Consider the following 14,525-nt stretch of genomic DNA (forward strand, 5'->3'; position numbering starts at 1 on the left):
TTGGGTTGTCAGATCTTGAATGCATTCTGGGTGGTGTGATGATCTGATGGGTTCAGTCTCTAATACCTTGAAATCCTGTCTAACAAGTTTGTCATTCTTATTTTAACCGTTTTTATTTTATTTTTTATTGTATATTTATACAGTATATTTGTATAGATAGGCCTATGTTATAACTGCACTGTTGCGGTATAATTCACACATACATGTTATGTAATTTCTGAGCATTGCTGGCCCATACACTCACTTGCACATACAAGTGCTTCATACATGTATATGTGTGCCTGCACGGCATAAATGTGCATGCAACTTCCACTTTTAATTCATTTTAAAACAACAAATACAATAACACTAACTAGTTACACTTTGGCTTTTAGAATTGTATTTATGTGTATTTGTATTTGCAGTGTATTTATGAGCACCTTAAGTGATGAGGAACGTTTATTGATTATGATTATTTATACAATTCTCAATCTTCAATGAATTGCATTGCATTTACAGTATGTTTTCCATTACAAACTAGCTTTGATCATAAAACTAAGCATTTAAATATCATCTTACTAAGAGACGTTACTGGGAGATATAGAGTGACAACTGATATTATATGCATTTTAAATGGTCTGCTATAATCTCTTTGATTTACAGTGAAAGCTATCAGAATTTCCTCTTTCTTTTTAGCCATATAAATATCAGCAACTGCACCAAATTGCATATTTTTTGCTCAGGTTGGGCCTCGGAATAAAATGTGGGTGTATTTTCTCCTTGAATGAGCTCCTATATTATATTATGAGCCATAAGGATGTATCAAATATGATACTGATCTATTAAATGATACTCAACAAAAACACCTATGTAATCTTTTTGTTAAGATTTTGTGTATGGTTCATTAAACCGTTCCATTTAAAAAAAAATTTGATGAAATGATTTCATATGTCAGGGTTTACAGGGTTAATGATTATAAAATTAATACATGTTAATAATTGAGTCAGTCTGGTCATTAAATTGTGAGCATCATATCCACTTGGTCAACAAGCTGTAGTATTATTTTCACTGAATACTTTGTTACTCTTATTCAAGTAATTATATGTTATTTAACATTTTCTTGAGTAGTTGTGTTTTAAGTACCAGTCTGTAGTTTAGGCTACTCTATAACGAGGTCTGAGTAAGAAAAAAAAAAAAGAAAAAAAAAAAAAAAGGTCATTTTATTTTATTTTGGCCTGACAGGGATATCTCAGATGTGGAAATGTGCAAAAGAAACATTGGATTCTCATGAACCTCAGAGCTGGCCCACATTTAACACAACACACACCTAACACAACATTGCTGATGGTAACAACCTTGTCACGGCAGTGATTGCCAGTCTGTGCTGGTATTTCTTATGTTGTTGTGTCTTTCTGTGAGTCAGCCACTGCTTTGTTTCCCTTGGACACATAGTATCAATATAAACACAGTCATGAGAAGTATATGCAACACTGAGGGCCTGGGAAATAAATCCAGTTTTGGTCTGCTCCATTTGATGCATTTTACATGCGGTATACATATAACATATTTTATTAGACAGACAGACAGACAGATAGTCAGACAGACAGATAGTCAGACAGACAGACAGACAGACAGACAGATATACAGACAGACAGATGATAAATAAATAGTCAGACAGACAGACAGACAGACAGACAGACAGACAGACAGACCGATAGATAGACAGACAGATATATACAGACAGACAGACAGATAGTCAGACAGACAGATAAATAGATAGTCAGACAGACAGATAAATAGACAGACAGACAGGACAGATAGTCAGACAGACAGATAAATATATAGTCAGACAGAGAGACAGACAGACAGACAGATAAATAGATAGTCAGACAGAGAGACAGACAGACAGAAAGATGATAAATAGATAGTCAGACAGACAGACAGACAGACAGACAGATAAATAGATAGTCAGACAGACAGACAGACAGATGATAGACAGACAGATGACAGACAGACAGACAGATGATAAATAGATAGTTAGACAGACAGATATATATATAGACAGACAGACAGGACAGATAGTCAGATGATTGATATATAGATAGATAGTCAGTCAGTCAGTCAGATAGTCAGACAAACAGATATACAGACAGACAGATGATAGACAGACAGATGATAGACAGACAGACAGATATATATACATACATACAGACAGATGATAGACAGACAGACAGATATATATACATACATACAGACAGATGATAGACAGACAGACAGACAGATATATACAGACAGACAGACAGACAGACAGACAGATAGTCAGACAGACAGATAAATAGACAGACAGACAGGACAGATAGTCAGACAGACAGATAAATAGATAGTCAGACAGACAGATAAATATAGTCAGACAGACAGACAAATAGATAGTCAGACAGACAGACAGACAGATGATAGACAGACAGACAGATGATAAATAGATAGTCAGACAGACAGATAGTCAGACAGACAGATATACATATAGAGACAGACAGACAGGACAGATAGTCAGACAGACAGATGATAGACAGACAGATAGTCAGTCAGAAAGACAGACAGACAGATGATTGATATAGTCAGTCAGACAGACAGATATACAGACAGATAGATGATAGACAGACAGACAGACAGACAGTCAGTCAGATATATATACAGACAGACAGATGATAGACAGACAGACAGTCAGATGATTGATATATAGTTAGTCAGACAGACAGACATACAGATGACAGACAGACCGATAGATAGTCAGATATATATATACAGACAGATAATAGATAGATAGATAGATAGATACAGACAGACGGACAGATATTACCCAAATTAAAATAAACAAAGGGCTGTATGAAGCAAAACTCTGTGTCAGCAAGATGAGTCAGTTGAAAACACAGAAGTAAAAGATTGAAACTTTCAGTCCCTGAAGGGACTTTTGATAAATACAGTTATTAATGTACAGTAAAATTAATTTACAAATGAAATTGTCAAATGAACCATACAAAATGTTGAGGGTTACAAATATTGGAAACCATAGAAAATCTAAAAACTACCATAACTCAACTGATTAAATTCATAGTGCAATTCACCCGTGACTCAAGACTGAATTACATAACAAATATTTTACCCTGACCCAAATCTGTCTACATGTAATGGGAGTACAATGATATATTACACAGTCAGGGAGGAACACGGTTTAGTCAAATCCAGGTTGACGTTAACGGTCAAGGAGGATTACATGTGCCTAGACAAGCTTTAATGAGATTGAAGGAAAAATAAAGTAGAAACACTATATATTACTAGTTAGCTTTTAGACAAAATTATATATATATATATTCTGCATCCCGGAGCTTGACTTCCCCAGCTGAGTCACTGTTCTCACAAACTTGAGAGGAACATTGTAGGGACTTTTTCCTTAATACAAGGAAAACAAGGATGCTAATGTTTTAAAGGAAGTTGAAAAATCGTCTGATGGCGTCATTTCAAGGATGCCTGTTCCCCCTCCTGAACACACTCTGGTAGGAAAATATGCTTTGAGGGAATCCCATTTGTGCCAATAAAAAAATTAACATAACTTTCCCAGAAACTGAAAATAACTTTTAGGTCATTGTAGGAAGAAATGATTTCACCCCAGTGTGTTTTTGTGTGTGACAAAGCCTTTCTGGTCTGCTGTGATGCAGATGATTCTGCATGTAAACCTGATGAAAACCAGATGAACTTAGTTTTCTTTTTTTATGAGAATTGTTGCAACATTTGCAAATATTTTCACGGGCTCTATAAACATGCAAAGGGTTGTATGACATCTGTGCCAGTCAGACGAGTAAGGAAGAAGATTCCAGAGCAACTTTGCCCACAATCATGAAATTCAAAGTCAGGAATGTAAAACCAGTGTATATTTTTCCTGAATACACTCCCACCCTTTACACTTTTTCAGAGGTTTATTTGAGGCCTTTTCCGCAAATCAGCGCAACACGATAGATAGCAAGCAAGGATTTATGCTTCAAACAGAACAAAACCCAAACAATGCACGTTTCATTAACTGTGTGGGTGATAAGTTAAAGCTGACAAAAATATAACAAGAACAGAAACTGTGCAATTGAGACACAATATAATTGTGGTCAATATATTTTCTACACAAGCATAATGAAGAAGCGCATTATATTTGATTTATTTCATAGAAGTACTCTATACATTTTTAGACCCTTGAGCATAAATACTGTCAAATCTACAATTATTATTCAGCTGACTGAATAAACAGAGAAAATCATCTATGACCAAAGACTGAATAACACAACTTAAGATGGTCTATTTGAAGGGAATGGTGAGTTCAAGAACAAAATCAAGTTCTTCTCAAATCCATGTGAAATGAATGAAAGATGAGAATGGCAAGCACTAAAACAAGCTTTAACAGGAAGTACAAAAAAAGCTAACACTTAATAGATGATCATATTTAAATTAATGCGATAATGTAATAGGCTATTTTTTAAGTGGCATGTCTCTACTGAGAGGACATAATGGGATTCTAATGTTGCAGATGAAGCTTGAAAATCATCTATAGTTTCTAAATGAACGCCTGATGCCATCAGTTCAAATATCATGGAAAGTATGTTGACAAAGAACAATGATGCTCAACATTTGTAATCTGGCATTTGCTAGTATCAAAATCTCTATAAAAAAATTACATTCTAATGATCAGAGCTAATGCTCCTTTACACCAGCTTAGGATCAAGACCATCGAGGTCATCAAAAACTTCAAAAACATTAAAATATATCCTCAGACAAAACCGAGTTTAAGAATACTCAAACTGAATAGCATTCGTAGTAATATTTTGCTTCGGCCTACAGAATAGAATTTGCACAAAATACTGCATACTTCTGTTCAAATTATTTTCTGTTACAAAAATACATTTAACTTCTTTAGCTGGTAAATATATTTAGATCTTGATTGCATACACTTTCAGAAGTAACTTTGTTCGTGTGTAATGTGTGCAATGTCATTTCATGTCTGCATCTGCAATTGAGACGTGCGTTTAGTGAGTAGTCAGGGACTGTATATCCGTGTCAGAGCCGAACAGCTCTTTGTATAGCGGAGGGAAGAGGGAATGCACCGTGAGAGGGTAAAGCTGCCGAAACCATCGCAGTTTCTCAATATGCAGCGCACACAGAGACTTCAACACCGGCACTCTTTGATACAGCTGGAATCAGACAAAAACACAAACCAGTTAAAATCCATTCCTCACTTTTCTGCCTTGAAATCCTGTCTTTTTCTCCATCTCTTTTACCTTATGCAGCAGACTCTCCTGATTGTCTCTGTGCATGATGTGACTAAGGGCAAGCTCCACATCTCTCCTTACTTTCTGCACTCTTTCTCTGTCTTCCAGACATGGTCGATCTACTCAAAAATGTAGAGAGAGAGAACGAGAAATGAAGCCAATACTACTTTAAAGTCAGAATTTCTGCAGTTTTGCTGTGCTCACCTGCATTGATGAGGACCAGGGCAGTGAACACCGCCATCTGCTGTTCAGTCAGTCTCAGCGCACACAGATTGTGAGCAAAGTCAAATACAGCAGCTATTAGATCGCTACACGCTGAAGAACAAACGGATACAAAAGCAAAGTTGTAAAATGATTGATAATAGATTAAGAAACTGAATAATATCCTTCTTGTGAGAAAAATGCACTCAATTGTATTGAATGTGAACTTGTAGTGTATACAATCTTAAAAGTATATTTTTAAAAAGCCATACTTGCACATAATATAACATGAATGAAATAAAAGACCAAATAAGTGTACTTAAACAGAGCACACTTTACTTTTAAATATCTTTTGTCGTGCTTCAATGAAGAACACTTATTTCAAGTGATTTACATAATAAAGAACCTAAATTACAAATTACATAAATGACAATTTCACCTTTATTTGATATTAATGTGAAGATCATGTTCTGTTTTATGGACCTTTAGTTTGCATTTCATTGTTTCCCTGTGTTTAGTTCCTGCTTCCTTTGCTCCCCATTTTTCTGTTTCCAAGGCTGTGTCCGAAATCACCCTCTATACCCCTAAATAGGCCACTATTTGAGCAGAGTGTGTGTGTGTCCAAAACCATAGTGGACATTATTGCTCTTATTCAATCCCATAATGATAACGAGTGTACAACCGATGAACACTCAACAGCTAGAGAATACCCATAATGCACTGTGAGAGTCGCGAGCTGAATGAATTCCCTCGTCTCGCCAGAAGATGGCGCCAGCAGCTGAATCATCCATCCATTTTCAAAACTGCTGGTCCAATGTGGGTAATATAATACAGGTAAAAATTCCTTTTTAATTGATTATTAAATTGTTTAAATACATAGTTTCCATGATAGAGTTCAAGATAAATCTATTAATTACTACTGGAGCTGCCAGTTTGCGAAGTTTCAAATGATTATTAAACAGCAAGCACAAACTATGCAAAGCGGCAGCCCTTCCGACGCACTCAGTGTCCGAATTCACTCACTCGTTCCATTCACTCCTTCAAGGCTTCAAGGGGATTGTATTATTGGAGGAATGTCGGGAATAGTGAATGAGTAGTAGGTGATTTCAAACACAGCTCATGGTTTGATTGTTGCTATGGTTACTGATTTCCTCTTGCACCTGTTTCTTGTTCAGTTTGTTTTTCTCTGTGTATTTAAGGTGCAGTTTACAAGACACTGTTTTCAACTTAAAAAGCGTTTTGGTTGTTCTTTTACACAACAACACTGTTTTGGGGGCCTGAAAACGTGTTATTTGTTTGTAATCAATCAGTCATTTGCTTCATGCATTAGTTTAGTTTGGGGATTTATGTTTGCAGGCCTGTACGTATGTGGGAACGTGTCTTTAATATTTTGTGCTTGTGTAAATTGCGTAGCTTATTCTATATTTACATTGTATGTTTGTAATATGCTTTTGTTGTTGCCTCCCTCATTTGTCGCGGCTCTGAGCCGGCCGTGACATGCGTGAACTACAAAAATGTGAAAAAAGGTGACATTATGCGCATGCTTATTACGTGTTCAGTCTATTGGCAAGTCGTTTTTTTTAACAAAGCGACATTGCCAACTACTGGCCCGGCAGCATAATACAATGTCTTTGGTCGTTTTCGCGGATCCAAGTGAACTGGGATCGTTTTGACAATGTTGTCATCTGCACGCGAAAACCACAAAGGATAAACTTCTCAGTTTTTAGTACATCATTGTTGTGTAAACGTACCCTGAGCCCTCAGTTTAGTTCTCTATGATCGTTGGAACGCTTGTTCTGCTGTAATTGTGATCCTCTACTCCTACTTTCTTGCCTGCACCATGACAATTACATGTAAAGTTAATAGATTTTAAATGTACTAAATTGCAACTCCATCATTAAAAATGTGTAATTTCAAATATATTTAAATACATTCAAGTATATTTTATCCATCAATTCTCAAAACTGCTTTATCCTCGGTAAGGTTGCATAAGTATATTTTAGTTTACCATAAATCTTTGTCAGTGCATTTGGTGGTACCATATATTTAATAATATTTTTAAAGACAATAGAATTATGAAATGACATAAAGATTAACTTAAGTCCTACTTAATTGGGTCAAAATAGCACTCTAAAGTTAAGGTAGTTGCATTTAATATAAATGTTAACTATATATATATACATTTTCCATTTAATTGCAATTAACATGCAATCATATGTCCAAAAACATTACATTCAATTCAAACTTAAGGATATTCCTGTATTATTTCCTAATAATTAAAATGTATCCTTAAATTGACTTATTTTAGGGATTAGACAAATATGATTAAATACAGGTTTGTAAAAAGATATCATGCTCTTACACTGGAAGTCTAAGGGTGATCGCTGTAGACCAAAATATTCCTTTAACTCACCGAGAGATTTGAAAAGTTCTGTTCCTGCAAATTTGCCATCAAAAAATACTGTGTTGTTTTCTGTGTTAAACATCCGACTCATCCGAACCAGAACCACTTCCATTGACCCTAATAAGAAAGAGAGAAAGGCACGCACAGAAGAAAGTAGAGAGGAGAGAGCAAAATGCACAGAATTATAGAACGAGAAGTGAGAATGGAAAAGAAAGAGACAAAGCCAGAAATGTGACAGGTTTTTGAGAGATGAAAACAGGACAGAGAGAGATGAGAATTGAGCTGCTGTAAACCTTACCAGTCTTAATCAATGAACTCTTATGTTTTACAGAAAGATATATCTCACCACTCTTGAGGAGAGCAATTTGATCATTCTGACAAAGCTGACGGAATCCTGGGATACGTTTAGCAAATTCCACCACATACTGAACGGCATCGGTCAACCTCACCGCACAGTGCTGCCACATCTCATCCACCGACTACAGACGGAGGACAGAGAGAGAAAGTGAGAAGGGAGGGACTGTGTTGCACACACTACAAGTCAAAAGTTTGGCTGATGTTTTTGAATGAAGGCCTGATTCTCACTGCAAAGTTCTTCATTCTTTACCCAGAGGTAAAAAGAAGATTTAAAATGTTACACTGTTTGCAAACATATCGATGTCAATGCTGTTGGTATTAGTATTTAAATATGTGATGCATGCTATTTTCTTAATAAAACAAAAAACACACAACAAATTGGCAGACATTTCCAGGAATTCCAGGCCATCTCCAAATCTGTAAAAGGCTGTGCATGAGCGATCCTAGAGATGTGGATGAGTTTGGCACTCAAGTGTATTCATGTTTTTACTCTTGTCTGATCTGGACAGACTGAGCGAAGAAATGAAATGAAAAACATTTCAAAGCCCCAAACATTTCTTACCCACATATTGCATAATCATCATAGACCAATGGCAGTTCATAAGTGTTTAACAGTCAGCTTGAAGTTTAATAAAAGGTTTGCACGTTTCGAAACAAACTCTTGAAGTATATCGGGGCCTTAATGGTAAAAAAGATGTGCAAATATTCTTCATTGTAACTTTTTTTCTTGTTATTGTGACTTTATATTTTACAACTGCCATTTTATTTCTCGTAATTGCGAGATTGATAATTTTTCACAATTGGTCATCTTAGATCAGAAAGAGGAATGTGTGACTAATGCTACAGTGTTTCACATGGTCATCACAGTAAAGCCCAAAGTATAATTTGGTTTTATGTGTTCGTTAGTTGTCCCGTGTACGCAGCCCATTGTTCCACAGCCGAAAAAGAAACTGATGAGACAGCAACAACGATGGACACCCACGTTCAGCTGGGGTTAAGAGATACAACTCAATTTTAAATGAGTTATCTTTATATTTTACTGGTCATGACTTAATAGCACAGACACTGGACGCTTGAGTCCAATTCACACTGCACTGACAGACGCCAACTAATGTGGACAATCACCAGATTACAGTACTTCACTTCTCATACAATCCCCAAGCCAAAAAACACAGATTCAACGTGTTCAATGGGTGAAAACAAGCGCTGACCAGCGGCAACAGACACCGACCGGGGTAACACACCGATCCGACAAAACCCGATAAAGTGTCTGTTGGTGCGAATTGGCATTTAGTGAACTTGTAAAAAAACAGATGTATACTTTGGGATTTACAGTTTTGCTAGTTATAGAAGAGTAGAGGACATGTACTTTGCTCTGGTAAGCATGGATCTCCTCCCTGCTGAAAACCTTCCATCTGAGAGCCTGCAGTTCCTCCGGTCGATACTGAGTCGTCTCTCTGTGAGAACGTACGATACTCGCAGAGAGCTCCTCTGTCAAAAATCACACAAAAAGAGACACGTTAATCTGAATGCACGGCATTCCGACACAACATAGTTCAGCTCCTAACCCTATTAAACCACTTCATTCCACCACATAGCACACATGACATTTTAAAAATGTGCTAAACTGCTTGCGGTTCTCACCTATGTGCAGAGAGGTCGGATAGGAAAAGAACGAGCTCTCAGGGTCAAAAGGACGAAACCCCATTTCACTGCCGCTCATGTTCAGAACAGTCTCTGGTGTAGACCTTGTAGAGTCAAATCCTGAACGATAGAAAAGAGAAAATGATAAACCACAATATCTTATGAGATTTCGAGATGAAAAGTAGGTCACAATTGAAATTAGGGTAGCCTTAACTACTATGTACCTAAAAGACTATGTACTGTGTATCTACATTTTACCTTGGGAAATTCACACAATTATTGCTAGTGAGTTTGAGGTATGGTTGCATTTAGAAATAAGGGTGCGAGCGCAACGGTCAAAGATGTCCGTCTAGCACGTGTTTACATCAAAAAACTATGGAAAAGTAGCGCAGTGGAATGGACAAACGTGCTCTGTGTGAACAGCAGGGTTAAGGCCCGGGTCTACTTTCCATGTTCCGTTGCCTTTCAAAATACACTCCTTTGGCCGTGAGTGTGGAAAGATGCGTTTGGCGCGTGTGCACTATTTAGTGGACTTTGTTTTCAAGCGCTCAAGACACTCTCTTATGCACTTTTGTACACACACCATCCGTGCAGACACAAAAATCGGGCTGTACGCAGACAGTGTGCGTGGATGTCTGTGGACCCTCCTGATGACAGTGAGCGGACTGTCGCAGGCTTAAGGGTTAGGAATAGTGGATTAGGCCAAATCACACTGCACCGACAAACTCCGACCAATGTGAACAGACACTTCGTCTGGTTTTGTCAGATCATTGTGTTACCCCTGTTGGTGTCTGTTGCCGTTTGTCAGCTTAGGGAATGTCTGTGAAGTGACATACTGTAATCTGGTGATTGTCGACATTGGTCGGCGCCTGTCGGTGTAGTGTGAATTGGCCTTTAGACTTGGAATTTTGGAGTAAGGGTTTGGGTTACAGTTGGGGTAAAATTAACAATTGTTAATTAAATGCAAGTACTTTAAATGTAATTATGATGCAACGCCATTATATCGTTCATATTTAAGTGTATTGTATCAAATGGTTAAGTACATAGTAGTTAAGGCCACCTAATTTAAAGTGTGACCGAAAAGTAATTCCATCAGTGTGAAATATAAAAAAATTTGGGAGAATTTCTCACCTCTACCTGCGGACAAGCTGTTGCTCTCACCTCTCCTGTGGGAAACCCTGTAGGCCAGACTCTGAGACTCTGAGTACAGATGTACCTCTGGTGGGCAGCCTGGCAGTTCAGGCTCAACAGAATAAGGGTAGGCTTGAGGTAGAGGCGGGATGAGATGTGATGTCTGTTCTCTGGGCTCTTTGCCAGATCGGTAGCCTGGGAGAGACTGAGGCTCTTGGACTGAGTTGGCCTGAAGACGCTGCTGTTGTCGATGTCTCTCGACTTCTGCAAACAGCGAGTCTCTCTGACGCTTGGACATGCGGCCAAACTTCACCGCTGAGGGAGACGAGAAAACATCACTACAATTAATTATTGCATTAATGCATAAAATGAGTATCAAAATTGTATTTCTATATAATTCCAATAAATCATCAATCCATCCATTCAAACATTCTTCCACCCATTCATCCTTTCTGACCATCGCGGCTCATCCCCTGAGCGACACATTTTTTGAGGCGGCAGCTCTGGCAGCGGTTACGGCTGGCGCGGTCGATGGGGCAGTTGCTCTGCCTGGAGCACGAGTACTGCACGCTGGAGGACTGACTTCTGCGGAAGAAGCCCTGTAGAGAGAGAGAGAGGCAGAGAGAGAGAGAGAGAGAGAGAGAGAGAGAGAGAGAGAGAGAGAGAGAGAGAGAGAGAGAGAGAGAGAGAGAGAGAGAGAGAGAGGGAGGGCGAGGTGTGGAACAATTAGGCGGAATGTGCTAAAGAAATATTTGACATTAGTGAAGTAATTTTCTTTTTCTTACCTTGCAGCCCTCACAAGTGATGACTCCATAATGAACCCCTGAAGACTTGTCTCCACAGATCTTACATGGGATCACCTCAATCTGAGCTAAAGACACAAGCAACACAATATCAAAACTGAGATTAAAGCCGTGATCATGTGCTTTAACACAAATGTGTAGAACTGTCACAGTTGATTTCAATTATTCCTGATGCTATTTATCAGATTACAGTCTAGTCAGCAGAGGGCTATATAGCCCACAAAAAAAAAATCAGTTCAAAAGTTCCAGTTTGGGGAAAAGACTATTTTTTTTTCAATTAATAATTTTTATTCAGCAAGGATGCATTAAATAAGACACACACACACACACACACACACACACACACACACACACACACACACACACACGTATTGGGTTTTCATGATTTATGGGGACTTACCATGGACATAATGATTTTTATACTGTACAAACTGTAAACTTCTATCCCTTACCCATCTTAGAAAACTTTCTGCATTCTTACATTTCCAAAAAAGATCACTGATTTATGATTTATAAGCAGTTTTCCTCATGAGCACCAAAAAAAATGTCCCCACAAGGACAAGGATTTCTAAAAATTTGCAATTTGAAAAGTGGTACAATTTCTGAATCTGTATTCTGTGATGAATGGATAGACTGATTAAAATGAACTATTAATGAAACAGTGGATGATTGGTTATTTTGTAGTAGATGCCCTTAAGTGTATTTGCAGTTGTGTACTGTACACATTCACAGTATACAAGGGTATAAATACACAGGGGTATAAATACACAAACCTTCTGAAACACAAACACACACTGGTTTTGTAACAGACTAAAGATAATCCCTGAAAGCCACATTAAGAAATCCTAATCTAATGAACAGACACACAGAGAGAGAGAGAGAGAGAGAGAGAGAGAGAGAGAGAGAGAGAGAGAGAGAGAGAGAGAGAGAGAGAGAGAGAGAGATTAATGTACATTAGTACATAGGATCTTCTTGATGCCAATAAAGAACCTTTATTTTTAAGAGTGGTACACACATGCACATGTAGCCTACACATTTGTTTAATGTTGGGAAATGGTGTATATTGGTGTCTTTAGTTAGCTTAGCATTATAAGCTAATTATATTTTATTTCCCCAAGATAAAATAAAAACACTATTTAGTATGTTTATTACATTGTTTTCCTCACAATGAATGTTGACTGCTCCCTGTTATGTACTGTAGGTGATTTTAGGTTTTACTATCTAGTGGGGACATTTGGTCCCGAAAATGTAGGAAAACCCTGACACGCACACACACACACACACAGATACACACCTACATTTGCAGTGAGATTATTGTGTATTTAACAATCACATCAGAAACACAAAATGCAAAGGCATGCATCTTAAAATCCATTTGTGCTTTAAGTTGCAATGCAGCGGAAGTTATGACATATCTTTTCTTGCCTATTGTGACATACATTCGAGTGAAACAGATTATCGAAAAGAAAAAAAATGTAGGACGGGAGTTTGGTTTTAATTGCGAGCTTGCAGTCGATTTTAAGAAAGAGACGAGTTTATGCAGACTAAATGATTGGAGAAGTCCAGCATTTGTCACCAGAGACACATCTGTCATTTCACCTGAAGATCCGATTATGGATCTTCAGGTATCCATATTGATGAACAAAATATGCATTGATGAATTGTTCACAATAAGATCAATAATATTAATTTAGAGAATAAATTTATTTCAGAGGTTCTTATTTTTATTTCACACTTCTTTACTGTTCTTCTCTGGAGTTTGGTCTCAGAAGACAGATTTTGTGGCATGTTAGCAGAGGTGTGTGTGTGTGTGTGTGTGTGTGTGTGTGTGTGTGTGCGTGTGTGTGTGTGTGTGTGTGTGTGTGCGTGTGTGTGCGTGTGTGTGCGTGCGTGCGTGTGTGTGTGTGTGTGTGTTCAGTCAAAATGACAGTAAATCTAACCACTTATTTCTTGGAATCCAGCAATGTGTGTGTGGCTAAGTAATGTGGTCACATCGTCCAGTACCAAGGAACATCAGTCCTCTTCATCAAAAAGCATGCACACACACAAACACATACAAGTGGGAGAAAGTGTACAGGAGGCAGTGAGTGGGAGAATGATACAAGGTTAAAGTTCATAGCGGACACACTCCACTGAGGCATATTAAAACATTAAAAAACAAATAATAAAAAGTTGTAAAAAGGTTTTAACTAATGGGCTTATACTTGAAATTGTTAACCAAGGGTCATTTTTAATCCTAGCTTAATGTTAAGCTGCGAGTAAATTTTGTGCAGTAGTGGTAATTTCATTTTGCTCAAATACCAACCACTCTGGTGAGCAACCTGTATCTCGAATTACATTTGTTGACAAGATATAGAAGCGACGACACACTTCAATACATTAACATCTTGATGAAAGGAACATGCCAGTGCAGGACAGATTGTGCTCTGTCGTTCACGTGCACATTCGTTTTGTCAGCGGTGTCTTAAAACAGCAACAATTCTCTCTTATGTGAATTGAGTCTGGTTCACAGTGCATTTTGTGCATTGCTTATAATGTAATTGTAAACACAAATTCTTCTAGATTCACTTTAATATTGCGCAATTTTAAATAGTTGTCAATGTAGCACAACAACGTTGTGGTTATAGGTGTCAAGTGAATTGTCAGTAGTCATCAACATTTGGTGCAGCTCCGGAAAAACAACGTCAGCCCAAAAAACAA

The 14,525-nt window shown here is 37.7% G+C and overlaps 1 protein-coding gene across 2 annotated transcripts in view; it reads right to left on the reverse strand.

Moving 5' to 3' along the window:
* Positions 1 to 3,890: 3,890 nt before the first annotated feature.
* The window catches only part of rorc (RAR-related orphan receptor C), a 39,331-nt gene continuing 28,696 nt past the window's right edge, over positions 3,891 to 14,525 (reverse strand). For both annotated transcript variants that reach the window (XM_079626428.1, XM_079626429.1), the window contains 10 exons: positions 11,808 to 11,893; positions 11,480 to 11,621; positions 11,023 to 11,337; positions 9,892 to 10,011; positions 9,617 to 9,738; positions 8,237 to 8,369; positions 7,900 to 8,007; positions 5,490 to 5,600; positions 5,295 to 5,404; positions 3,891 to 5,207 (listed from right to left, as the gene is read on the reverse strand). In XM_079626428.1, the coding sequence (XP_079482554.1) occupies positions 5,043 to 5,207; positions 5,295 to 5,404; positions 5,490 to 5,600; positions 7,900 to 8,007; positions 8,237 to 8,369; positions 9,617 to 9,738; positions 9,892 to 10,011; positions 11,023 to 11,337; positions 11,480 to 11,621; positions 11,808 to 11,893 (1,412 nt within the window). In that variant the 3' untranslated portion in view covers positions 3,891 to 5,042. The remainder of the gene's footprint in view (positions 5,208 to 5,294; positions 5,405 to 5,489; positions 5,601 to 7,899; positions 8,008 to 8,236; positions 8,370 to 9,616; positions 9,739 to 9,891; positions 10,012 to 11,022; positions 11,338 to 11,479; positions 11,622 to 11,807; positions 11,894 to 14,525) is intronic.

The sequence above is a fragment of the Phoxinus phoxinus genome, assembly GCF_949152265.1.
Source record: "Phoxinus phoxinus genome assembly, chromosome: 10".
NCBI classification, from domain to species: Eukaryota; Metazoa; Chordata; class Actinopteri; order Cypriniformes; family Leuciscidae; genus Phoxinus; species Phoxinus phoxinus.